At 31.8% G+C, this 25,103-nt stretch overlaps 4 protein-coding genes across 5 annotated transcripts; 1 reads left to right on the forward strand and 3 right to left on the reverse strand.

Moving 5' to 3' along the window:
- Window positions 1–916: 916 nt before the first annotated feature.
- Window positions 917–4,429, reverse strand: LOC114419052 (E3 ubiquitin-protein ligase AIRP2-like). Of its 2 annotated transcripts, XM_028384648.1 has the most exons (6): window positions 4,265–4,429; window positions 4,011–4,112; window positions 2,790–2,934; window positions 2,360–2,426; window positions 1,990–2,224; window positions 917–1,274 (listed from the first exon to the last, which is right to left on the reverse strand). In XM_028384648.1, the coding sequence occupies exons 2-6, from the start codon at window positions 4,073–4,075 to the stop codon at window positions 1,067–1,069; spliced, it is 720 nt and encodes a 239-aa protein (XP_028240449.1). In that variant the 5' UTR covers window positions 4,076–4,112; window positions 4,265–4,429; the 3' UTR covers window positions 917–1,066. The 2 variants fall into 2 exon arrangements, with proteins under 2 accessions (XP_028240449.1, XP_028240448.1); XM_028384647.1 differs by having other exon boundaries at window positions 4,011–4,429.
- An 8,716-nt stretch (window positions 4,430–13,145) lies between these two features.
- LOC114419056 (protein root UVB sensitive 5-like) lies at window positions 13,146–16,725 on the reverse strand. Its single transcript, XM_028384654.1, has 7 exons — window positions 16,649–16,725; window positions 15,662–15,721; window positions 15,457–15,570; window positions 14,929–14,989; window positions 14,726–14,844; window positions 14,510–14,602; window positions 13,146–13,846 (listed from the first exon to the last, which is right to left on the reverse strand). Exons 3-7 carry the CDS (start codon window positions 15,514–15,516, stop codon window positions 13,613–13,615), a joined length of 567 nt encoding a protein of 188 aa, XP_028240455.1. The 5' UTR covers window positions 15,517–15,570; window positions 15,662–15,721; window positions 16,649–16,725; the 3' UTR covers window positions 13,146–13,612.
- Window positions 16,726–16,850: 125 nt separating this feature from the next.
- Window positions 16,851–17,636, reverse strand: LOC114419055 (60S ribosomal protein L2, mitochondrial-like). The gene has a single exon (XM_028384653.1). The coding sequence runs from the start codon at window positions 17,573–17,575 to the stop codon at window positions 16,961–16,963; it is 615 nt and encodes a 204-aa protein (XP_028240454.1). The 5' UTR covers window positions 17,576–17,636; the 3' UTR covers window positions 16,851–16,960.
- A 4,479-nt stretch (window positions 17,637–22,115) lies between these two features.
- Window positions 22,116–24,008, forward strand: LOC114419053 (T-complex protein 1 subunit delta-like). The gene has a single exon (XM_028384649.1). It carries the CDS (start codon window positions 22,224–22,226, stop codon window positions 23,757–23,759), a length of 1,536 nt encoding a protein of 511 aa, XP_028240450.1. The 5' UTR covers window positions 22,116–22,223; the 3' UTR covers window positions 23,760–24,008.
- The last annotated feature ends 1,095 nt before the right edge of the window (window positions 24,009–25,103 follow it).

Here is a 25,103-nt window from a genome sequence, read left to right on the forward strand (position 1 = left end):
GTCCTGTCCCACTACCAATTTTAAGGCTATGATACGATCTCCTACTCTTCTTACATCTACGGCATCCTTCTTCCACTCCTTGTCCACAATAATCCCTACCCCATTTCTTGATCTGATTTTTCCCGTATACCACAGCTTAAATCCCGAGTTGTCTAATTCTTTCGCTTTTTCACCTGTCCACTTAGTTTCTTGTAGGCACATAAAATTGATCTTCCTCCTCACCATAACATCCACTATTTCCATAGATTTTCCAGTAAGTGTGCCTATATTCCATGTACCAAAGCGAATCCTCCTGTCATGAACTAGCTTCTTTATAACTATAACCATATAAAAATAACTTTATACAAAAACTCTAAAATATAAACTACATTTTGCATATTCTCAAAATTCCTTTTTCATAATTTTCAAATAAAAGAGCCTTAGTAAGAAGGAAACACGGTAAATAAAAACTAAAATTTGACAATTTTAAAATGAGGAAATGAATTTTCAAGAAAAAATATATATAATTATAGTTTCTTGATTAAAGTTATGATGAAATGCATGTCTATAGATAATAAGTTATAAATTTTTTGAAATCTCAATATTAAGAACCCATGCTAAGAACTAGTGACATACTATCAAGAACAATTCTTGCACATAAGAACCTGTGCTAAGAACTAGCGACAAAGATTGTCTTAACCAGCAGCCTTTGCCATGTCAGAACAGAAGGGAGAACCACTACAGCAGTATCTCGGAATTCAGTTGAAGAGGACATAACCGAAGATTGGGTCAAAGATTTGTTTCTACCCGTCCTCAGAAGTCAGAAAATGATATAGCTCCTTGATTGTCTTTTGGTGTGTTAGGTTAGGCCTAGATGAATATTGTCCATAAATCAAAAACCAAGAATGCAAAGCAATAAAAGTGGTGAACACTTCAATTAATTCCAATGAAATGAGAATATAATATGGACTGTGATGAAAAGGTAACTTGTATTTACAAATGGATAAATTCCTGCAGAAACTGAGAATCATAAAAATAAAATAATTAATGTTATAAGTTTGAATGAGCTTCTACTAATTGGCAATCACTAGTGGTGATGATATATGGCATGGTGCATATAGGGTCTGGCTGTGAGAGGCAAACTTTCTATGTACATAAATAATCTTTTGAAATTCTCCTTGTTGATTGAAGCCAAGTCATTAATCTCACTGCTGCTAATGTAGATCCAAAGATCATCAGTGTTCACTCTTTTGAGACTGTCTCGACAGAAAGGACAAGACTGAGATCTTGCATGCCTAAACCAATAGAAAAAACAAGAATCCTTGTTAGAAGTGAAAAAAGGTATCATACAATAACGTATATAGTAGATTTACTTGCTGATACAGAGTTTGCCAGAAACCAATCACATTTCACATAAGAAAACAAAATTTAGTGTCATGATATTTCTGGTCCATTGAAAAAGTTTCATGAGGATGAATGCAATTATTTGACTACAGAATGCTATATGATCTGGAATAATATACCAGTGAGAAATACTGTAAGAAAATGAGCAACATTAGATTAGACAAGGCCTCCAGATTTCAAGTTTGCTTTAGACCGAACCACAAATACAACAATAATTTGCCAACTCATTGGATTGCAATATGAGTATGACCCACATCAACCATGCAGGCAAGCAGCAGATTCTTTTTCAATATTCAGTTCTATTCTAGGCCTTAGTAAATATAGGTTTGCTTCTATTCCTCAAGACCAAAACTCAAGATTTCTTTGGCATCTGTCATAATCATTACATTATGAATGTTGATAACTAGTATGCTTCATTCATTTGTTTTTAGCCTTATTACCATTTAGAGCCTTTTTGTATTGACATTAAAATATGTCAAACATGAATCTAATGTGAGACAAGGATTCATGTTCAACATGCCACGGAAAGTGTAATCTATGTAAAACAAGCACAACCCTTAATCTTTAAAATTATTCTGTACTAAAATGTTGTCTCAATTCACTCACCAGTCTTCATAGCATTTCATACACATTGAATGATTGCAGTTGGGCAATACAACCTTGCTATTTATCTCCAAGCAAATACCACACTCTAATTCCCTCTCCATGTCAATTTCAGAAAGGTTTCCTTTGCTTGTCAAATCTTTAAGCTTATACTTAGTAGCACATAGATGTTTTTGTTTCCTGTCATCAACATCGGTGATTCCTCTGTGAAGTTGCAATAAAGAGGGAAACACCACGCCTGTTATGATAGTCAGAGTGTAAAAGTAATCACATTTGGATTGTGAAGCACTTTTCCAAAAGAAGTCAGGTAAAGATAATAAAGCTTATCATATGAATGCATCATGGCATTATTTCAATATGGCTATTCACTTACCATAGAACTCCCTTAGACTGGCTTTTCTTTCATAAATGGACATGGTTGTCTTCCCATCTTCATATGCCTGTGACAAACCCAATATGTACTAGAGTTTGAGGAATATGCACTGTGAAGGTAAAAACTTTCACAATATTAACCAATTAGAAATTACTGTTGGTATGACTTTTAAGGTAATTTTGTAAAAGTCAACATGCCCAACATACATTATGGTTTCTAATTAGATGACAATATAAAACTACTTTACACAGTCATCATTGCATAGTCTATTTTGTCTATGTATTATTCACTAGCATAACAAAATAGTAACATTGGTTATGGTTACATTTTGCATTATCATATTTGATAATGGAAAGTATGCTTTAAAAGGGTATGCTTAAAGGGAAAAAATAGATATATTAATAGACCAACTGAAGAAGCTGGAAAACACCTTGTATATAAGAATTCTGATGAATCCTAAAGCTCCAGCAAGGTGACAATCAGTCCACTGAACCAGGAAAAGGAAGAATTGAGCAGCTGGGCTGTAGGACAATCTCAATTGGAAGCAGGCACCACCACTTGGATACTCAGAAGCTCTGATTCAAACCATATTTAGCACAAACAATAGGTTAAAACTTCGAAATGATTTTATTTTTCCTTTCAACTTTTTGGTTGAGAAAATTTCAATAATGAATGAAGCAGTGAAAGAAATGGGCAGTCATGTAGATAAGCATTTAAAGTGGGCACATAAAAGCTTCTTTATCTCATTTTGTTGTGCTAGTAGTAGAAGTCTACACTGCATTAAGTGTTCAAACAAAAAAAATTGAAGGTTGGATCATCTCAGAGCATTAAAATGCAAATAAAATTGGAAGCTAGGAGTGACACAGGCAAGTTCAAGCATGTCTCATTGTTTTGTAGCCCAGTAATCTGCTATGCTTTTAAAAGACCCCATTCAAAAATTGAAAATTTTATTTGCCAATATAAAGTGAAAATTTTGAATAGTATTTCAACTAGGCACAAAAAGCACCATCATTATACAAAAAAGAAATTAAAAAAGGAACAGATTTTAGTTGTGACATGATTGCGCTCCTCTTTACAAAAAGAGGAGGGGAACATTGCCACAAAATGATGTATCCCTGCCACGCTACAAGAAAACACCAAAAGAATTGAACTGCCAATTGCTCAATAACCTTCAAAATAAAAACTTTATTTTAAAAAGAGGTTCAATAAAAAAACTTAATTAATTTCCTATTTTTTCTTCTCCGCCTCAAGCGTACCATTCACTGGTCTTCAATTTACACCAGCTTAACAATAGGAGGAAATTATTATAAAAAGAAGAACAAAACCATGACATTGGAAGATGTAAGGATGAACAGAACCAAACTATAATGAAAAAGAAAATAGAGTTTACATCTAAATAGCTCCATACAAGATTGCAGCCATTATAAGTTACAACCCACAATTTAGCATCCAAAAAGACCTTAAATTTAGCATCTTTTATCCAAAAGGGCAGATACTTTGGAAAAGGGTAGCACTTAAAGTGACGTAACGATAATCCAACACAATCATAACCCAAAAGAAAAAAAGGAAAAAAAAAAAAAGAAGAAGAAAAACTTGTTTGGTTGAGAATGGAAAGAGAAAAAAAGAAGAAGGAAGAATTAGATTAATTTACAGTGTGTTGGCAAACTGGATATCAGCTTCAAGAGCTTTGAGTGAATCCTTGAAAGACTTGCGCATCTTTCCTTCTCCTTGTTCTTCTCTTCTCTTTGTCCTCCTATTCAGACCAAACCCCATTCACAAACTCTCACAAGTCACAACAACAAAAGTTACATGATAAACAAAAACCCACAAACAAATCCCGTGACACTTCTTCCCAATCCTAGTTCTATAGGAAATTAATACTATGTAAAACCCAACAACAAGTACCTCGTTTTACCCCTTCCTCGTACCAAATTAACCAGAAAAAAGTGAGCAGTTTCAGTGGAGAGAGAATGGGGAAAGTGAAAAAGGCGTTGGGCAGTTTAATTTGCTGGGTTTTCGCTTGAGCTACACGTAACTCGTTTGTTTTGTATTTGTAATTTTGTACACTATAGTATACTTTACATGACCATAAGTAGTAGATGTATCTCAGGTCATCGTCATGGTTCCGATTCTCCCTCGAGAAATATCCTCTTCCTATTATCTTTAATGTATTAATATTTGAATATATTTAAATTTGTTTATCTCTTGATTAATTATCTAACAAGTTAGACAATTATCCACCAGTTACAATTATTTATTAACTTTTATTTCTAGCGTTATCTATAAAAAAAATTATATCCATGACTCAAATCATTTGTAAAAACTACAACAACTTTTACAAACAATACACTGTAAATTAATGATAAAGATATTTGAATTTTTTATCTCTTATCTATTAATTATTTACAAAATTGCACAATTATCTATCAGATATATTTATCTATTAATTTTTATCTCTAAGTTATCATGTATGATCTATAAGTGAAATCATTTCTAAAGATTATATGAATCCCTAAAAAATAAAAGATCTAAGATTTTAAGGGTGAAGATTTTCTTAGACGAGAGGATCCAAGTAAAAATTACACCTAAGAGAATCCATTCCCCACGCCATGAATTTGTTTTTCCTCCTTTCCTCGAGATTCATTTTGCTCGCTTCCCCGTGATAAACGTTTCCACGAGAAATTCTTAATTGCTTTTTAAGCTCTCTTGCACACTTCGCTTTGTAGATGACAAATTCTCTTGATTTCTCAATACTCCATTCATAAAATTTGTAGGTACTAAGAATTTTATAACAATTTGTGTATTTTAAGAAATTCTATATTCAGTCATTTTTTATAACAATTTACATGTATTTTTATTTTTATTTAATTACCATAATTAAAGTCTTTTAAATTCCAAAATATTTTCAAAGTTTCAAATTCTTTGAATCTAATATGTATGGAACTAATTTATTTATAAGAAAATACAAAATTAATCTTCAAATCATAATTTAATAATATTTAAATTGTATCGTAAATGTTTTGTGACAATCAAATATTCTCTCCCACAAACTTGGTTTGCAATACAACTGAGTCATACTCATTATTTTTATTTTATGTTTTTCATCACAGTATTTATTTCATTACATTTTTTCTATTTCTCTTTCATAAAATTTAAATATGGAGCGTTATCACAATTATTGTATTTTACTTGTTATGATTAAAAAATAATTAAAGATTTTTTTCATCTTTATAAATGTACTTTATTTTTTAATTATAATTTTTATAAACGTTTACATATTAAAAGTAATATTTATTACTACCATTATTTAATAGAGACGTGTCATATTATTTTTGTCATAAAAATAATTATTCTCAAATAACACGTAAAGTAGCATTATTAAATATATGTAATCATTAAATTTTTGTAAGATCAATATTAGTAGTTAAAATTTAAAATATTAAAAAATAATGTTTAAAAAATTAAAATTGTGAAGATTGAAATTTAAAATATATATTTGCTCAAAATATATTGTATCAATGTAATAATAAAATTAATAAATAAATCTTATACACTTCCCAATGGATTGCATTATTATAAAATGTATTTTTAAAAATAAAAGGAAAATAATTTATGTACCAATAGTATAATTTTTTTTAGATTATCATTTAATTACTATAATTGATATATGTATAGTAAGAATATTGATTTTTACAATAATTATTATGTTGTTTTTAATTGATTAACAGTGTAATAAGTTTTATACTGAGAATACTTAAAATTATTTGCTAGTTATTAAGTAATTAAAATGATAAGATATTTACTAGTTATTTATTGTGTTCTTTAAAGTATTTTTTATAGTACAAGTGAAATGATAGGACATGTTAGCGATGCAATGCAAGAAAGATTTCTCTTGCTTCCAAAGCTTAACAATTGAATAAAAGGACTTAAAAATATCTCAAATAAGTTAACAATTTATCTGTCGCCAATCTTCGTGTTTATTTATTTATTTGTTTTTGTTTTTCAGCTCACGGTCGCTTAAGTTACATCATTCGCAAAGAAGAGTCCACTAAATAAATAATAGTAAATTTTATAACTTTTTGTCCTTTCAGTTTATTTTTAATTTCGAATTTGGTCCCCGATAATTTAATTCACAAATTTAGTCTCACAGTTTTATAAATCCTACAAAATTGGTCTTGGAAGTCCGATTTGGACGTTCACCGTTAACCTCGGATGTTGATTGCCACGTGTCAAAGTCTGAATGGTTCCCTGTAAAGGCTTCATTTTTTTAGGTAAAATTACACTTTTAATCCCCCCATTTTTACTTCAATTTCGATTTTGGTCCACCTATAATTTAATTCATACATTTGGTCCCCAAGTTTTATAAATCTCTTTACAAATTCAGCCAAATTTTCTTAATGAAAAAATTGTATTTCAAATTTCAAACAAAAATACCATTGTCAAACATAGGTCACTTAAGCAGTCGTATACACATAATACCGTATGAGGGAGCAAAAAAAAAAAAGGGTTATTATAGAACCGATTAAAACTCCATAAAACTCATTTTAATCTAAGAAAAACTGTGATATGGATAACAATAAGCTATTATCACCATTCACCAGAAAACTATAGTTTGAAATCAGAGCAACTAGCTTGCTTCATCAGAAGCGAAGGACTAAATCTCACCATGGAAGTATCAAAATCAATCTGCACCAACGCATCCTCCAATTCAAACCTTTTTGTCGTATTTACATAAAATGAAGCATTTACATATAACCACTCAGACGTTGACACGTGGCATTGACACGTGACCGTCAATGTCCGAGGTTAACAGTTAACGTCCAAATCGAACTTTCAGGACCAATTTTACAGAATTTATAAAACTGAGAGACCAAATTTGTGAATTAAATTATCGGAAGATCAAATCCAAAATTAGAAATAAATTAAGAAACAAAAAGCACAATTTTACCAGACTTAAATTAGTTTAATGTTATTTTTAATTTATTTATGGTTAGAAATTAAAAATAATAATGATTAGATCCTATTAAATAATTTGGGTTCACACTCAATTTAGTGAGAACCCCACATATAATTTACCTAATGCTAAAAAATGTCTTCAAGAAAGTATTAAAAAAAAAGGTGTTTCTAACAATACTCTTTATCCATATTCGTTGTTGTCAGTTTTCCCTTTATCCATAAGAAATTGGAGTGTTGGACAAGGTTTTGTTGGATAATTTTATTATTTACAGCGGTTGAAGAGGATGCAAAATGCCAAAATCTCTTATATATGTTCAATCATCTTTCTTAATTAAAATTTTAGTTAGTTAATTTTCACGCACGCCACGACGGAATCTAATCCTAATGTTTTCTTTTGTCAAGAACAATTATGGATTAACGAATTCCTTGGCAAAAGAAAAAGATGAATTTTGGACTATACTTGCAAGTAACGTGTGAATCAGTTGTTGAAGAAGCTACGTTTCTTAACCCTGTGGATTTTAAAATGATTGTTGATGAGCCATGGAACATTTCGAATTTTGTTTCTTGTGGTTAACAACTACTGGTAAGTGGTACCATAACATCTTTAATAAACCATTTGTGTTGGAATTTAGCATGAATGAACACATGGTAATTTCTTCTGGATAAGTTGTTCATAATTCTAGACGTCCTTGTTGCTAATCAAAAGCAGGGGTTACCAAAGGAAAATCTGGGAATGATTTATTTTTCTCTTACCAGACTCAATTTTGGTTGAGTCATTTATATGAATTCATTCTTAATTAAGTTTTGAAATATATGGAACGAAACTGGATTAATCCGATATTACGATATAGTAAATCATATATAAAAAAATGTAAACTTACATTAATATAATGATACATATTTTAATATTATTATAAAAATAATATCATGTTATATAAAAAATTATTATCAGTACAAGATTGTTAAAAAAGTTTGCACTTTTTAAAAGAATGGAGGATACTGAATTGAGTTGGAACGACTTAAAGCATCACCTGAACACATTCTAAAAATATATCAAATCTAATTTCAAATCTCGAACCCATTCAAATTAACTTTGGCCTAGTTGAGTTAGTGAACGGATAGGATCTTGCTCAGTCTTAGTCTAAACTAAAGTGACCATTGATTGAAAGAAGTCATCATTTAAACAATTTTTATTTGAGGACGAGGACATGCCAACCCCCCATTAATCAATCAGGGATGGGAAAAAGGGGAAATAAAATAAAATAAAAAAGGTACATAAGGTGGTATGTCAAGAATAGCAAAGGCTAATTCTTTCTTGCACTAAACTGCTAGAAGCCTAGAACATATTAATTTGGTGTGACTGGAAAAGATCGAAAAAAACTGACATTTCTTTGCCAAGATGTTTTCTTGCATATTAACACCTGTACATTTCTTTTACACGTGTATACATGACACGGCAAACATGAATTGAATGACCTGCTAGAAACATTATCTAAGTTCAATTTTTTAATTTGAACTAGTATTGTTTAATTATCTTTACATGTGTATCAAAATAGTTTATAGATATGGTAATAGATCAGTATATATATAGTTCATGACTAAGAAATATATGATACACGTGTTGTCATATCTGGTTAGGATGTGTGGCTATCATGCAATTGAAGATTTAGCAAAATCAACTAATACAGAAAGGTCTCTTATATATTGCCACCAATAATAATAATAATGTAAAGCACAACATCAACTAAAAAAGTGAGGGAAATCAACAAACGAAAATGTTAAAAAAAAGTGGAAAACAAAAAAAAAATAGATACTGACACATGTCCAACTAAACTTACTGTGTTAGTATAATAATCATCATTTAATATAATAAATAGAATATATTCCCTGCAACCAATGTACCACTTGTGCTAACAATAGCATCATTTTCCTTCTTTCTCTTCCACACTACTACTATCTATTAGTATATTTCTCTTCCATTCTTTCTGTTTTTGGTCGCTTTCATACCCTATTGGCTATTGCTCTACAACTTTTAGTGTGCTTACGCCACTCTTCTCTCACAGTGAATTGACGTTAAACATGTCTCAATCTTATGACAAACACACGCTTTGTTGCTTACTTCCATAGAATAAAAGGTGATAACTGAAAATTCAATATCTACGAGTTAGTTTTTGGCAAGCCTGGAATTAAGTAGCAGCAACCCAAGAAACTATTTCTTCATCTAAATGTATTGTCTAATCGGAGAAGCTACTTTGTCCATTTAATTATTCCAAAGCCAATGGTAATACTTGGACTGTTATTACTAAAATATCATCGATGCATGATATGATATCCTATTGCATGCAAAATTGAACACCACCTAATTAAATATTTAAATGAGTTTAACGGTGATAATCTGATAGTGTAAAATAAATTTATATTGATATTTAATTATAAATTATAGTTTGCATGATTTTTAAAATAATTTTGTAAAAATTACTTAACTTATAATAAATAATAATTTATGATTAAATAATAATATAAAATAGTTTTATGCTGTTAATACATAACTATTTTTCTCTATTTAAATTGCATTACACTACAATTAAGCTTTGTAAGTGGATGAGTGCATCTATCATCATATTCTGATGAAAGAGCTAAGCATTGAAGTGTAAGCTAGTTATTTGGGAATCTTTCCGCATAAGGGCACTGATCCAGGAATCTTTCCGCATAAGGGCACTGATCCATGGGAGAAGATGTATTTTATACTTCATCATATCAATTTTATGTAATGCTAGTAAAGGACCACAAGCCAGGAAAGTTGTCAACTACAAGGATTAGGGTTTAAAAGGAAGGAATCAATTAATATGAAGAGCAATAGTTATAATAATTTCAACTACTGAAAACATAGAAACTATAGTTCTTTACCTCTAAAGTACGACAGCTCCAACAAGCACCTACATAATTAAAGGCATCACATATATGGTTAAATGGTACCACATGAACAAGCCAACCATGAAGCTAGACTTTAAACACTATAGGGCAATTAATTTGATTAAAACAGCATTAATATCTCTCTAAAAAGGTAAAGAAATGAACATTTTTATGATCAAGACAGAATAATGAACTGCTTTAACATTACAGATAGCAGGATTAACAAATTGTACACCCCCAAAAGTCCTGAATACCAAGCATGAAAAAATTTGCCCCCACAAAATTGCAGATATTCTTCTAGGTTGAGTACAAATTATGTTACATACAGCTCCACGTGCAGCTTCAATCTCAGATTCTAATATGTATTGAGGAAGTTGTGTGGTCTTACCACAACCAGTTTCACCTGAGACAACGACGACCTGCAATTTCATTTATGATACCGCTTAATATAAATTTTCATTCATCACTAACATAACAAGAAATAACTTTGCAAACGAAAATATTACCATTTATGTTACCCTTTAAAAATTATTATTTGCTTTACAAACTATAAGTAGTATCAATTTGATTGTTAGCTTTTGAATTGAATGCTCCAAATATAAAAAGCATATTTAGTCAATAGGATTATATTCTTGTAAGTTATATAAAAATATGAGCATTGGCATACAAAGTGTCATATTCTCTCTCCATGTGTGTCCTTTAATTTTTGATTGGGACTATTTAGCTTGAAGTATTTGAAAACCTTTAATTTTTCATTTGCCCACTTGATTAAATAAGCATGTAATCTAGTTCATGCAAAAGTTCCACATATTTCAAAGTGCTGCCCACTAAAACTAAAAGGATGATTGAGTTGATCAGCCTGAGGGTTAGGTAAGAATACTGAACTGGACCGGCCGCTCTGAAAGGTTCAACAGGAACTGGTCCACTGACCAGTTCAGTCCATCCCCAACCCAGTGATTAAACAACAGTTGAACTGGAGGTCAGATGACATGAACCAGCCAATTTACATGTAGACTGGTTAATCTTCAATACTTCTTTTTGAAAAAATATTTGAGTGCTGCTAGAGTGCACCACTGCTGTCTTTGGAATTATTATATGCAAACTTAACATTCTAAATAATATTTTATGCAAATTTATCATATTAGATTAGAGTTATATTTAAGTTAATATGTATTTATTAATTTTAACAGTATTTACTTCACATTTATTTTTAAATTTGCTCTCGCTACTAATTTTTGTTTTGCAAGACATGTAGTACATGTATTCAGCCCAACCCACTCAAACAGAGAGACTGCTTCCAAGATTTGAACTTATGACCTCCAAGTTACAAAAGATAGCAACCTTACCGTTGCATAAAGGCTCACCCTCACACTATGAAAATAGTACATTAAAATAATAGCAGTTGAGGTATAACCAATGTTAGTAAACCATATAAACTTCGTTTAAGATGATAATATCCTGATTTATCTACAATCAACAGTGTCTTTCAAGAGTAAGGAAAATTGACTCTATTCACAAGAAACTATAAATTATACAGTTGTATCTTATATAAAGGATCATACACAAGCTTCAAGCCTTTTTTCTTTTTTTCTTTTGTAGAAGTATAAACAAATCATTGAAGGAAAGAAGTAATAAATTAGAAATCACAGAGGGCACCATTTTTCCCTTTCCACCTGACTCTGAAATAACTCAGAAATGCATCCTTCTCTTTGAAAGCAGGAAGACTTCTACGAAATTCAAGCATCTTTTACCCTTCAGGAGACTCCTATAGATAAACCAGCATCTGTTACAACTTCTTTAAAGGGTAAAATAACAAAAAAGGACATCTAAGTACAGAAAATTTCATTGCTAGAAAAGATCAATAAACAGCTTCCATCAATGTCAGAAGCCAAATAACCTGTAATATAACTATCAAAATGTGGACTATTCAATCATTGCCCATTTATCAGCAATCAAACAAAACCATATTACCATAATTAATTTAATTTGTCAATAGCTTTGTTATTTATCAAAAATGTATTACCAAATTAAAAGATACAAGTGTTGTGATAAAGATCAAGGTTGAGCCATATGTCCATTTTTAAAAATTTACAATGCTATATATATACACAAGAAACGTGGCTGCACTACAAATTTTTTACAATTTATAGCTTTCATAAATTTACACCCACACAATGAATGGGACTTAGGTCAATATACTCAAATACAAAATTGCTGAAATGCCAGCTGAGACTATAACAGCAAATGAAATGCACTTGAGACTAGGAAGGCAAACAAACCTGCCAATCCTGTTGCTGATGATGCAGTTGCAAACTTTTTCGTTGAAGGATTTTCTCCTTGACAACACTATTATGGGCTCTGGTTGTTCATGCATTCTTTCATTCGTTGGGATGCTTCTAGAATCACTTGATTTATGCAAGGAATCTTCCATAAAATCCCACTTGTTTCTAGCCTTTTGTGAAAGATGCGCAAGGAGATGAGCGTCAACTTCTGGGAGGATTCAATGAATTACAACTTGCCACATGCTGCCAATACCAAAGTCCAAGATTTGCAAGCATAAACCAAGAAGTTTAGTTCCCCTGTAAATCTTATGAAAGAAATCCATCACTTGGTAACTAAAAAGAACACTTTTAAACTACAGGGACTAAAAGAGAATTAAAATGTAAACCATAGAGACTAAAAAGACCACTTTCAAACTATAGGAACTAAAAAGATAAGAACCATGAAACTATAGGAATCAAATGAGTAATTTAACCTAACTTCAACTACTGAAAACATAGAAACTCTAGTTCTTTACCTCTAAAGTACGACAGCTCCACAAGAACCTACATAATTAAAGGCATCACATATATGGTTAAATGGTACCACATGCACAAGCCAACCACGAAGCTAGACTTTAACACTATAGGGCAATTAATTTGATTAAAACAGCATTAATGTCTCTCTTAAAAGGTAAAGAAATGAACATTTTTATGATCAAGACAGAATAATGAACCGCTTTAACATTACAGATAGCAGGATTAACAAATTGTACACCCACAAAAGTCCTGAATACCAAGCATGAAAAAATTTCCCCCCACAAAATTACATACAAGAAAGACTTTAAACAAAATTGAGAACAATTTTTTTACAATAGGATCCTCCCTAAGAAAGTAAGAAAGCAGTATCAAAGCACATATTTGGTAATTAATGAGTTAGGACTATAAGCCAATTGGCCACCATAAATTTTGTGTCTCCCTTTGTTGAATATCTACACGTGAAAATAGATATCTTGCTCTGAATGCTTGCAAAACTGCTTACAGAATTTACAATTTGGTAGATCACATTTTATGAGGTCATATCATTTTGCACTACCCAACATTCTCAGCTTCACCATTTTAGAATTTAGAGAGAATTGGTATTGTCATCAATGAAGATTTCTTTGGGAACCTTCAAATTGAATTGCTGGGTATCCCATTCTGCATCTTTCAACTTTTGAATGAAATCCTCAAACTTTTCTTCCAATTCCATTAGGCTAGTAGCAATTTGATCACGAACATTATCATCACTATCCCAGTTCTCACTTAGCCAGAAACTCTGCCACACACTTCGCAATACCGATACATTTGTAGCTCCAACCTGCAGTGTGATTATCAATGAGAAGGTACAGTAAACCTATCAACCTCAAAACACAGGCACTCCTAAATTCCATGATAATCCTAAAACTCCCATCTCCAAAACACCTTACCAATCATCAGTGAGAAACAACATTTCCTAAGACTGCTACTTTGGTTCAATTCCTCAACTTGCTGCTTCTTCAATTTCTTGTACTTTTTCTTCATGGCATTAATGTTTTTTTCCCTGTTTGTTTACAACCTCACTAGTGTTGCCAAGTCAGTCCTAGAGGTGGAAGCTGCTCATTTTTTTCTTGAAAATAATTCCGTCCTCTTTGGAAAATTTAAGCAGCATCAACTTGAGGAATCAAAGACAATGCAGCAGATACATGTCCACTCATACAATAGCTCTTTTGAACTAGAAGCATGGACAAAAAACAGGAGAGCTTACCTTGTGCAAAAATTCAACTTTTAGTTAAAAGAATGGTGGTGACCAGGATCAAACTCCTAACCACTTGGTGATAAAACTCCAAACCACTTGGTCAAAGAGTACATAATACACTATGAATGACCAACTACCTCAAAAGTGGCTTAAGTTGCTGGGTGAAAGATCGTGAATGGTTTTTACATCTAGCAGTCAAATCAGAATTGTCTTTCAGTTAATTCTCATACGGGAATTATAGCATACCTTGAAAGAAACATAAAATCTCAAATCTTCTGTCTGTTGATTCACCATAAGAATATATTTCTCACTTGCATATAATTTTATAAGTGCCTCCACCTGTTCCATTATAAAATAATTATACAATTTCCAGATAGCTTTATTTGAACAATAGAGAAAGTAACTATAAACCTCTTGCTTTAATTCATAAAATTGTGACAATGGCAGCAATAGAACCTATACCATAAAATAAGATCTCTCCACACCATCCATTTTCTCCAAGGGCAAGCCAAAAATTATTTTTGGCTTCATGAATTGAGACCAGGCTAATATATTTACTTCTCTGTTGCTATCGGTGCATCCTGAAATAAATCCATTTAGCAAATTGAACATCATTGAAGGGAAATAACTCATACAGCATAGCACTGAATTTGTCTAAATGTAACCTGGAACAGTGGAGTGTAACACATGTGATTTTACCAGTATGCGAGCACGCTTTATATTTATCTGTAAAAAGAGTTACACAAAAGAAAAATAAATAAACAAATCAAATCATTAGGACAAATATTGGTGGATTTCATCCCCTATACTTTGAAGGAAATAGAAGGGATGCATCTGTAAAATTGTTCTTTTTGTTCCCAAGTATGTGGGCCTTATACATGAGAAATATATGGAATGCAACTCTGTTTTGAAAGAAAAAAACACAAACAGTATCCCCTGCTGATCAGCATGGGTTCCAAATCCATGCATTATCTTTCCAATAATTTTCCCCTCTTGCTATCATTCTTACGTAAATGAACCACAAAGCAAGGAAAAAGGACAAAGAATAATCATTATTAATGACATTATAAGTCAATATCTTCACTTTGCCCAAAAAGAGAGAGACAAACTCAGATTTGAAATGCCTTTCTACCAGCATGCATACAAATTTATTTGCATTAGATTTCATATTTGATTGTGCACTACATGCTTACTGTGTTAAACTGGAGAACTGAAAGTGATTCATAACATAGCCAAAGATGCAGTAGTCGCATACTCAACCAAGTTAACGAAATTACACCATATGATTTTACAAGGCCAGGTGTATCCTGCAATAAAAAGTTAAAAGAATGTATAGTTCCAACTAACAGTGTTTTGGTAACAAGTAATAAAGCCATCCAGAAAATTTATGTATTTTACCAGAATCAATATGCCTAAAGAAAGGCCAACCAGTTGAGCAACCACTTCCCAAACTTCTTCCTGAGAAATTTAGATGAAACAATTATATGAGGAAAACCCTTTACATTTTCCAGTGGTATATCAGAGAATAACCGGCATATATAGCAAGCCTTTATAAAAGATTTCTAAAAGTCAAATGAAGTCAAGATGTTCAACCTAAAGGGAACTTGTTAATGACAATTGGTGAATCAAGACACAACTGTTGAGCGAATAACATTTGTATAGACCAGTTCACTCGGAAGAACATATTAAAAGCTTAGGCATAACCTGGCCAGGCATATGTAACTAAGAAATAAAAAGAGAGATCACAAGCATCTAGTATTAATATTTAGTAGTGATTTTATCATAAAGATTATGTATATTGAAGGCTTCTTAGCATTAGTATAATATCAGCTTAAGGTCAATGACTGGTGGAGGTCTTTGCTTTATTTGGTCAACTTTAGTATATTCTTTGTATCAGACTCTTATATGCTGGATAAGTGGATAGTGGAATTTCTTGTGCTACAGCTCAGATTTCCTTTAATGAAATTCCCTTTGCCTATAAAAAAAGGGTAAATGACTGCATCCCAGTGCCTACATCCTCAGCTAAGGCCCATAACTTATATATTACTCATCAGGTCAGTGGATCAATTCCTACCGAATAGCCTTATTCAAGTTTTTGGATGGAATTAAGAAGGTATTGTGAATTATGAAAAAAAACAAGTCTCCACCATTTCGTTAATACAGAGAGCAACACAGACAGAATCTTTCTTGATAAGAGAAACATACATTCATGGATAGGAGCGTTAAAAATTAAAACTAATGGTTTAAAGCATGAAAATAACAAATATCAATGCAGTTTTCATAAAACTCGAGGCTTCATAGATATATAATCACAAGAAAATACTATTACCATTTACCAGAAATCACACATTTCTACTCTAAAATAAGTTTCCGAAGTGAGTATACCTTTGCTGCTACCTCTCCTAGATTTCCTGAAATTGCAAAGTGGTTTTGAATCACACGAAAAGAAGGATCTTTTAGCCCTCTTGCTACAGCCTGTGCGAATGCCAAACACAGAAAATTATACAATCATATATAAATCGACTATTAAGCCATCCATGTGACATTCATCCGAAGTTAATAGAAGGAAAAAGGTCGCCAGAAAATGTCATTCATCCGAAGTTAATCATTATTCATTTGATGTTATTTTAAATCACATTCAAAAGGTTATTTCACTTCCTCCATTTAGTTTTACAATTCTGAACACCATCAGTCAACTCAACGAGCAATGCTTTGCCACGAAATCGCCGCTTTACGTTTGTTCCTATGCGCCCACGCGTCGCTATTCCTTCTCCAATGCCGAACCTCCAACGTCTCCTCCCCTATCGCACGCTGCGCGAAGAACGGAGCCCTCGCGGCCGCAACAGCGAACCTCGGAATTCCGAGCGATGAAACCGATTCCGATTCCGATCCCTTGGCCTTGGACGCCAACGCAGACAGAAAAAGCTCTCTGGAGGATGTTCCAGCGTGAGCGTGCGGCAGCATCGAATTGAGAGCGAAAACGCCGCGAATGCTGTTAGCATCGGTAGCGGCGGGATCGAGATGGAGGAGCTTGGGGGAAGCGGCGTTGGCGGAGGCGGCTTGGCGGCGACGGTGATGGACGCCTTCGATCCAGCGAACGAGGGCGATTTTGGAGGAGCGGTTAGGGTCGTACTCGATCCTTTCGACGACGCCGAGAGAAGAAGCAGTATTCCGTTTGTGATCGACGGTTCGTTGCAAGCGCTTGGCTCCGCCGCCGCGGTGGAAGGAAGTTATGCGCCCCGCCGAGTTGCGACCGGCGGTCTTGCCGGTTCCGAAGGTGAACTGCCTCAGTGCTCTCTTTACGCCGGACATTTTTTCTTCTTTCAGCGTAGGGTTTGTCGATTTCCTACTCTTACACTCTTTTCTTCAGGTTAGCGTTACAATAATTCTAATTACCACATATATATATATTTTCAATCTCTGTATTTTCATTTACGTGTTACTTTAATTTTTTAATAGTTTTAACAATTATAAAATATTTAAATTAAAAAAGATTAAATTATAATTTTTTTCTCTGTATAATTATAAAAAATTTAAATAAAATAAACAATAAATTGAACTTTTTGATTTTTTATTCATAAATATAACAATAAATTATTAATTCACTTATTTTGTTTAATTAAATATTTAACATTATGCTTTATGTATCATTAGCTATATGAATTATTATTTTTTTTAAAATCATAAAAATTAATAAATAAAAAATATTTAATATATAAATATTTTTAATTTTATTTTATATCATTTTATATATTTTTAGTTTGAATAGTGTAATATGTAAACTATTTACATGCTTTTTCTGTAAATTAATTTTAATATACAGATTATATAACAAAAAAACAATGGAACACACAAGATGCAGTAATAAAGTTGTTTTTTTAATTAGTTTTAATTAAATACATTAAGTACTTTTCATTGTTCGTTTTATACATTCTTATTAACTTTTTTTATTAGATTTTTCTTAATTTATAAATGAATTTTAAAGGAAAAAGAATCAGTTTTAATTGTTAAAAAAACTATAAAAACTAAATGAAAATAATTAAAATAAGGTAGACCAAAATCATTTTAAAATTAAGCTAAGTTATTTGTATTAATATTATTATTTATTAAACGATAAAGTATTAAACATTTACTTGTTTTAAAAATATTAAAATTAATTACTAATATAGATTATCAAAATATTACTAGTATTTATTTATTCAGTGACTTAAAATATGAGTATAAATATTATATCAAAGACTATAATATCTTGATATTTTTTATTTTTTTATGATAAGTTGTTTCATTTTAAGATCAAGACAATCCAAACATATATAAAGGAAATTTAATTCAGTTGGTTAAATATGAAATATAAATATTATAAAATTTTTTATATGTATTTAATTGTTACATATAAAAAGGACAATACAAATATTTTTTTATGAGAAATTCACTATTTAAAAATAAAGACTTTTGTAACAGTTTCTTATTAAGACAATACAAATATATTTTCAATGAATTTTGATTTAAGATATATAATAAAAATGGTTATTAAATCAAATATTTTGGTTTTAAGATGAAAATTTAAATATATTATTATGTTATTTTTATTTATTTTAAATCACTAAGTAATAGAAAATTCTAAACTATAAAAAAAGTTTGAATTTCTTTTTTTACTGGAAAATTCAGAATTTCTTATTTAATATCATCAAACTACACATATATTACATCCATCACTTTTCTTTATTGTTTTTTTTTTCTCTTCATGTGTAGATTAACATATGTGGTATTTAATAAATATTTTTCAAATTTAAAATAAATAAATTGAAATAACATTGGAATTAATATTTGTCTTTATTAGCATTGAGTGAAACCTTCAACATATATCAATATTAAATAAAATTTTGAGCTAAAATCTTGTAAAAGGAAAAAAATATACTTCATAACAATAACATAATAAAAAAAAAAACCACCAACATGTAGATATTTCCTGGTATAGTGTGAAGAGAAAGGAATAAGTCAAACAGTTCCCAGACTCTATTGGGCCATGCTTATGTGAAATAATAGATATAAATATAGAATTAAATTTCTAAGCACCTTGTAAGTTGTAAAAGTGATCATCAACAAAGGAAAGACAAAAAAACATGAAAAAGTAATATAGACATTTAGTGTAATACATCATCACATCGTTATAATCGCCCGATGAGCTCGCAGCTCAATCATCCAAAGTGTGAAAACACAAATTCTTTTCAGTGCATGAAAAAAAAGTTACAATTAAAAGCACTTCAAAGTGCTCTCTAAGAAATTCAGACAAATAATACTAAGCTCCCCAAAGAAGTCATGGTGTTTTCTGTTTTCTATGCACCCTTCCTTCATCCCCAACTCCACCCTATTGTATAGCCAAAATAAGAATGAAAATAATATGGTCTAATTCTTTTTTAATTGATTATCCTATAAAGGTCCTTTTTTATTTAATAATATTTTATAAATTAACATTAAATATAGAAAAATATATTCAAATCATAACTAATTCTTTTATCAATAAACATTAATTTTTAAAACTTTCTAATTTTTTTTTTGAATGATTACATATTTTATATATCAATTTATATTTTACTGATATACACTATGGAACTATTTTATAAGTCAAATTTGTATTTTTTTGAAAATTACCTATTTTGATAACCAGAATAACTAATTACATTTAACAGTTAACTTTTATCATTTGATTGCTAATTAGGTGATAGTTACATTTAATTAAAATAATCAATTTCACCGTATTAGTATTAATTTAGATCAAACAATTTGATGCACACTACCTTTCTCTTTTTTTTTCCTTTTTTAAATTGATTATTCAGATAAAAGATTTTAATTTGCTTCATATTATTAGTCAAAATGCAAAATAATATATTAGAAAAATTTAATTGATCATTTGTCAAATATATTAATTTTTAAAAAATTTTAGGTAATTATAAAAATTGATAAAACTTTAAATATAGAGATATATATTTCAATAACAATCAATCATTTAATCGATTAAAAATAATTTTCACAAATTATAGTAATAAACACTATTTTCTCATTTTGATACTCATAATAATTTAGCAAATTACATATCATAAACTATTTAAAACCATTTTGATTCGATCACTAATTAGAAACTATTTTTATTTGATTAAAATAATGAATCTCACTTAATTACCTTATTTACACAAATATCATGTCTCTATTGTTAAAATCAACATTTTTACAGTATTCTTGCGTAGAGTTAAACCATCTAATGATTTTCTAAAAATACTTTTTTGTTTGCAAAGTATATAATCATTTCTCTTTCCTTTCGTAGAGGCACAATCACCTTCTATGTCCACCACCTGCAGTTGAAAACTAAAGGAAAAAGGAAAGAAATAAAGAATGACAAAAATAGAAAAAGAACAAAAGTAGAAAACCTGATAAAAAAATTACATCGACAATGTCAAAAACTATTATCATGTCTCTATACAGAAAAACCATCATCTTTGAATTTCTTTCGTGGCTCTCACAATCATCACACACATCCAATAAAAATATATACCAACAATACACAGGAAAAACCACAACAAAAAGGAAGAAAAAAACACACACAACTAAAATAAAAATAAAAAAGGGAAAAGAATGCATCGTTAAATAGAATGAAGCAATGATTTCTTTTGAACATTTGGGAGAAGCAAATGAGTGATCTTTCTTGCTACTGTTGGGTTGTTCATTTGCAGGGGAGAGAATGCAAGGGCTTCCTTTTATCTTTTAAATATTCACAAAATTTTAATTGATTTGAATATTTACGACTGATATGCAAATTATGTAATACTATTCAAGGTAAGAAAATAGTTATTAGTCAGATTACGTGTTTATAATTGATTTGAATATTTAAAAATATTAGTCACATATTTATAGTTGATTGCAATTGATTGGGAATAATTACGTGATTATAATTGATTGAGAACAATTAAAATAGAATATTTTATAATTACTTAAAATTTCAATTGATTCGAATTTTTTTATAATAGATTGGGATTATTATATGTTCAAATTAAGTTTTAGTTATATTCGAACGGTTATGTTGAATAAAATTAGAATTGATTGGAAACAATCAAAATTTAATACTCATTTGTTGGATTACATAATTGACCTACAACGTACATAATGTAAATACAACTTAAATATTCCATTTCGCATTAATTAATTACAATACATTTTTCAAATTAACGAATTTTCATATTAATAAATATATTCAAACCTTTTTATCACAAAAGTAATTATTACAAAATGTATATCAAAAAGATATATTAAAAATTTTCATTTTGTGAAATTAATTATAACAATTAACATCTACAAATATAATTAAAACATTATTTTTATTTTTATTTTTTAAATACAATTTAAATTATAAAAAAAATTATAAAATGGTCAATAAATATTTTAATATTTAATTTTGTTGTAAAAAAATACTTTATAAAATGACCAATAAACGATTTTAATATTTTTAAAACATAATTTTTAATGACTATAAATGTTTTATTATTTAATTTTGATTAATAATCAAACCAAATTATTACAAATTATTACAAACCACTAAGGAATGACAATGACATGTGGCATTCAAACCAATAAATGTTTTTTCATTTAATTAAATAAAAATCTAAATTTTATAAAGTTTACTCCTCATTTCGTTTCTTATAAACTATTTTTAATTGATACTCGGTGAAAATATATTTTTCTCACATATATATAAAGAGATAAAGTTATTTAGAAAAATAAAAAATACAACAGCCAATCACTCTTTCTTTCTTGGCATGCAAAAATAAAACCCCTAGACTTCGCATGCAAAAACCCCACTCTCTCTCGCAACCTATCACTCTTTCTTTCTTCCTCTTCCCCCCACACACTATTTTTTCAAATCTAGGGTTTCCTCTGCGTCTAGGGTTTCTTCCTTCTGCAACCATCAATGGCGGCAATCGCAGCTCCCCAGCACCGATCCTCGAAGACGGAGTCCTACGTTGACAACAAGCGCAAGGAGGACATCCGCCACGCCAACATCGTGGTCGCACGCTCCGTTGCCAGCGCAGTTCGCACCAGTCTGGGCCCCAAGGGCATGGACAAGATGATCTCCACCTCCTCCGACGAGGTCATCATCACCAATGACGGCGCCACCATCCTCAACAAGATGCTGGTCCTCCAGCCCGCCGCCAAGATGCTCGTTGAACTCTCCAAGTCCCAGGACTCCGCCGCCGGCGATGGCACCACCACCGTCGTCGTCATTGCCGGCGCCCTCCTCGAGCAGTGCATCCTCCTCCTCTCCCACGGCATCCACCCCACCGTCGTCTCCGACGCCCTCCACAAGGCTGCCGTGAAGGCCGTCGACGTTCTCACCGCCATGGCCGTCCCCATCGAGCTCTCTGACCGCGACTCCCTCGTGAAGTCTGCTAGCACATCCCTCAACAGCAAGGTCGTCAGCCAGTACTCCACGCTCCTGGCTCCCCTAGCTGTCGACGCCGTTCTCTCCGTCGTCGATGGCACCAAGCCCGACATGGTCGACCTCCGAGATGTGAAGATCGTGAAGAAGCTCGGCGGCACCGTCGACGACACCGAGCTCGTGAAAGGTCTCGTCTTTGACAAGAAGGTCAGCCACGCCGCCGGGGGACCCACCCGAATGGAGAACGCCAAGATCGCAGTTATCCAATTCCATATTTCGCCTCCCAAAACCGACATCGAACAGAGCATTGTGGTGAGTGATTACTCTCAGATGGATAGGATTCTAAAGGAAGAGCGTAGTTATATTCTCGGCATGATTAAGAAGATCAAGACCACGGGTTGTAACGTGTTGTTGATTCAGAAGAGTATTCTGAGGGACGCCATTACTGATTTGTCCTTGCATTACCTTGCCAAAGCTAAGATTTTGGTCATTAAGGATGTGGAGAGGGATGAGATTGAGTTCATTACCAAGACACTGAATTGTTTGCCCATTGCTAACATTGAGCATTTTCGCACTGAGAAGTTGGGTTACGCTGATCTTGTGGAAGAGGTTTCTCTTGGGGATGGGAAGATTGTGAAGATTACTGGGATTAAGGAGATGGGGAAGACCAGCACTGTGCTTGTACGTGGGTCTAATCAGCTTCTTCTCGATGAGGCCGAGCGAAGTTTGCACGATGCTTTGTGTGTTGTTAGGTGTTTGGTTGCCAAGAGGTTTCTCATTGCCGGCGGTGGTGCGCCTGAGATTGAGCTCTCCAGGAAGCTGGGTGCCTGGGCTAAGGTGTTGCATGGGATGGAGGGTTACTGTGTGAGGGCATTTGCTGAGGCGCTTCAAGTTATTCCCTATACTCTGGCTGAGAATGCTGGTTTGAACCCCATTGCCATTGTTACCGAGCTGAGGAATCGTCATGCACAGGGTGAGATAAATGCTGGAATAAATGTGAGGAAGGGTCAGATTACCAACATCTTGGAGGAGAATGTGGTAGAGTTGATTCAACAATGTGGAATTTAGAGAGAAACTGAATCACCCATTATCTTTTATTTTATTTTTTTGTATTTCGTTCTTTAATTTTATGATGGTAGTTTATGTTCTTTCTGGCTACTTTGGTTAAGTTCTTTTGACTTTGGCTGCTGCTTTTGTTTACAATTTTGAATGTCCTCATGGATTGTGATGCTTGCTCAAGTCATCGGATTCAGAAGTGTTGGGGGTTTATCAATAGTTGATGATTTTTATGAGCACCACTGCTATTGATTGTGTTCATGCATTTTCCTTACCTTAGCCATACTTGTATATCCTCTGTCTGTATATGTGAGTTTGAGTGGAATGGTTGCATATTAAAAGTCGTAATTTTAATATCCTGTAATTGCGTGGATTTATGTTATGTTATTGTTCGTGGAATGATATGGAATATCAGTGAAGTTATAGTTGAAGTTTTAATTGGACGTCTTTGCTTTGGACAATCCATTAGTTGCTCAATGTGTAATGTAAAAAGCATGTGGCCGATTTGATGCTCCTTCTTCTGGGAGGTTTTGTTTTGGATCTTTCTAGACATAGGTTTTTTGATATACATGTATGCTGTACAGCATGTACAGGACTTCTATAAATCCTTCTACTAATATAATTAAATTAATTTTTGCCTTTAAAAAATAAATTTTGGCAAAACTAATGTGAGAGAATTTTTACAAATTAGCTTATGCATAAATTACCTTTAACATAGAAGATCATTTTATTTTTCTTATTTTCTTCTTAAAGCACTTGTGAAAAAGTTTATCCAAGCAAACTCCTAGTCTTCTGCCATCCATTTTTATCCGTAAAAGAATAGTTTGGCAGTTTTAGGTTTGGTATCTTCCACTGATGGCTAACAAAACGTCTGCACAACTCCAGATAGCAACTAGAAAGGTTTGGAAGACAGCAATAAATGCAGAGCCACCCGTTTGAATAAAATGGGAGATATGACAATGCAGGATACTCCCTGGAGTGGTCAAAGAAAGTTGAACGAATGAATTGACTTTGTAATTGCTGTTGTAGGGATTAGATGTGGGGCAAATTGATAGGGTTATTTTTACAAATTATTTATTAAATAGGGTCTTTTTTGAAAGTATTTTTAGAGAGGATCTATTTTTTCAATCATTCTGCCATGCATGTTGAAGATGCGGGTGAGTCATGGCAAAACACCCAAAATAGGGGTAATTTATAATAGTTAAATTAGGGATGATTGATTTTAACGGAAAAAAATTAGACATGGTTAAATTTAACGGAAAAAAATTAAATATAATTATAATTTATTGTAGTTAAATTAGGGATGATTGATTTTAACGAGAAAAAAATTATACGAAAAAGAATTAAATACCATTG

The sequence above is a fragment of the Glycine soja genome, chromosome 7 (genome assembly GCF_004193775.1).
Source record: "Glycine soja cultivar W05 chromosome 7, ASM419377v2, whole genome shotgun sequence".
Classification (NCBI taxonomy): domain Eukaryota; kingdom Viridiplantae; phylum Streptophyta; class Magnoliopsida; order Fabales; family Fabaceae; genus Glycine; species Glycine soja.

What these genes read in the sequence shown, in the direction of transcription:
- LOC114419052 (XM_028384647.1), bottom strand. Translation starts at nt 4,132, where the DNA reads ATGGGGTTTGGTCTGAATAGGAGGACAAAGAGAAGAGAAGAACAAGGA. An exon ending in CAGTCTAAGGGAGTTCTATG is followed by an intron (nt 2,225 to 2,359) that starts GTAAGTGAATAG and finishes CTATCATAACAG; the next exon opens with GCGTGGTGTTTCCCTCTTTA. An exon ending in ATGAAATGCTATGAAGACTG is followed by an intron (nt 1,275 to 1,989) that starts GTGAGTGAATTG and finishes CTATTGGTTTAG; the next exon opens with GCATGCAAGATCTCAGTCTT.
- LOC114419056 (XM_028384654.1), bottom strand. Translation starts at nt 15,516, where the DNA reads ATGCGACTACTGCATCTTTGGCTATGTTATGAATCACTTTCAGTTCTC. An exon ending in CAGTTCTCCAGTTTAACACA is followed by an intron (nt 14,990 to 15,456) that starts GTAAGCATGTAG and finishes CTCTTTTTACAG; the next exon opens with ATAAATATAAAGCGTGCTCG. An exon ending in TGGAGAGATCTTATTTTATG is followed by an intron (nt 14,603 to 14,725) that starts GTATAGGTTCTA and finishes ATAATGGAACAG; the next exon opens with GTGGAGGCACTTATAAAATT.
- LOC114419055 (XM_028384653.1), bottom strand. Translation starts at nt 17,575, where the DNA reads ATGTCCGGCGTAAAGAGAGCACTGAGGCAGTTCACCTTCGGAACCGGC.
- LOC114419053 (XM_028384649.1), top strand. Translation starts at nt 22,224, where the DNA reads ATGGCGGCAATCGCAGCTCCCCAGCACCGATCCTCGAAGACGGAGTCC.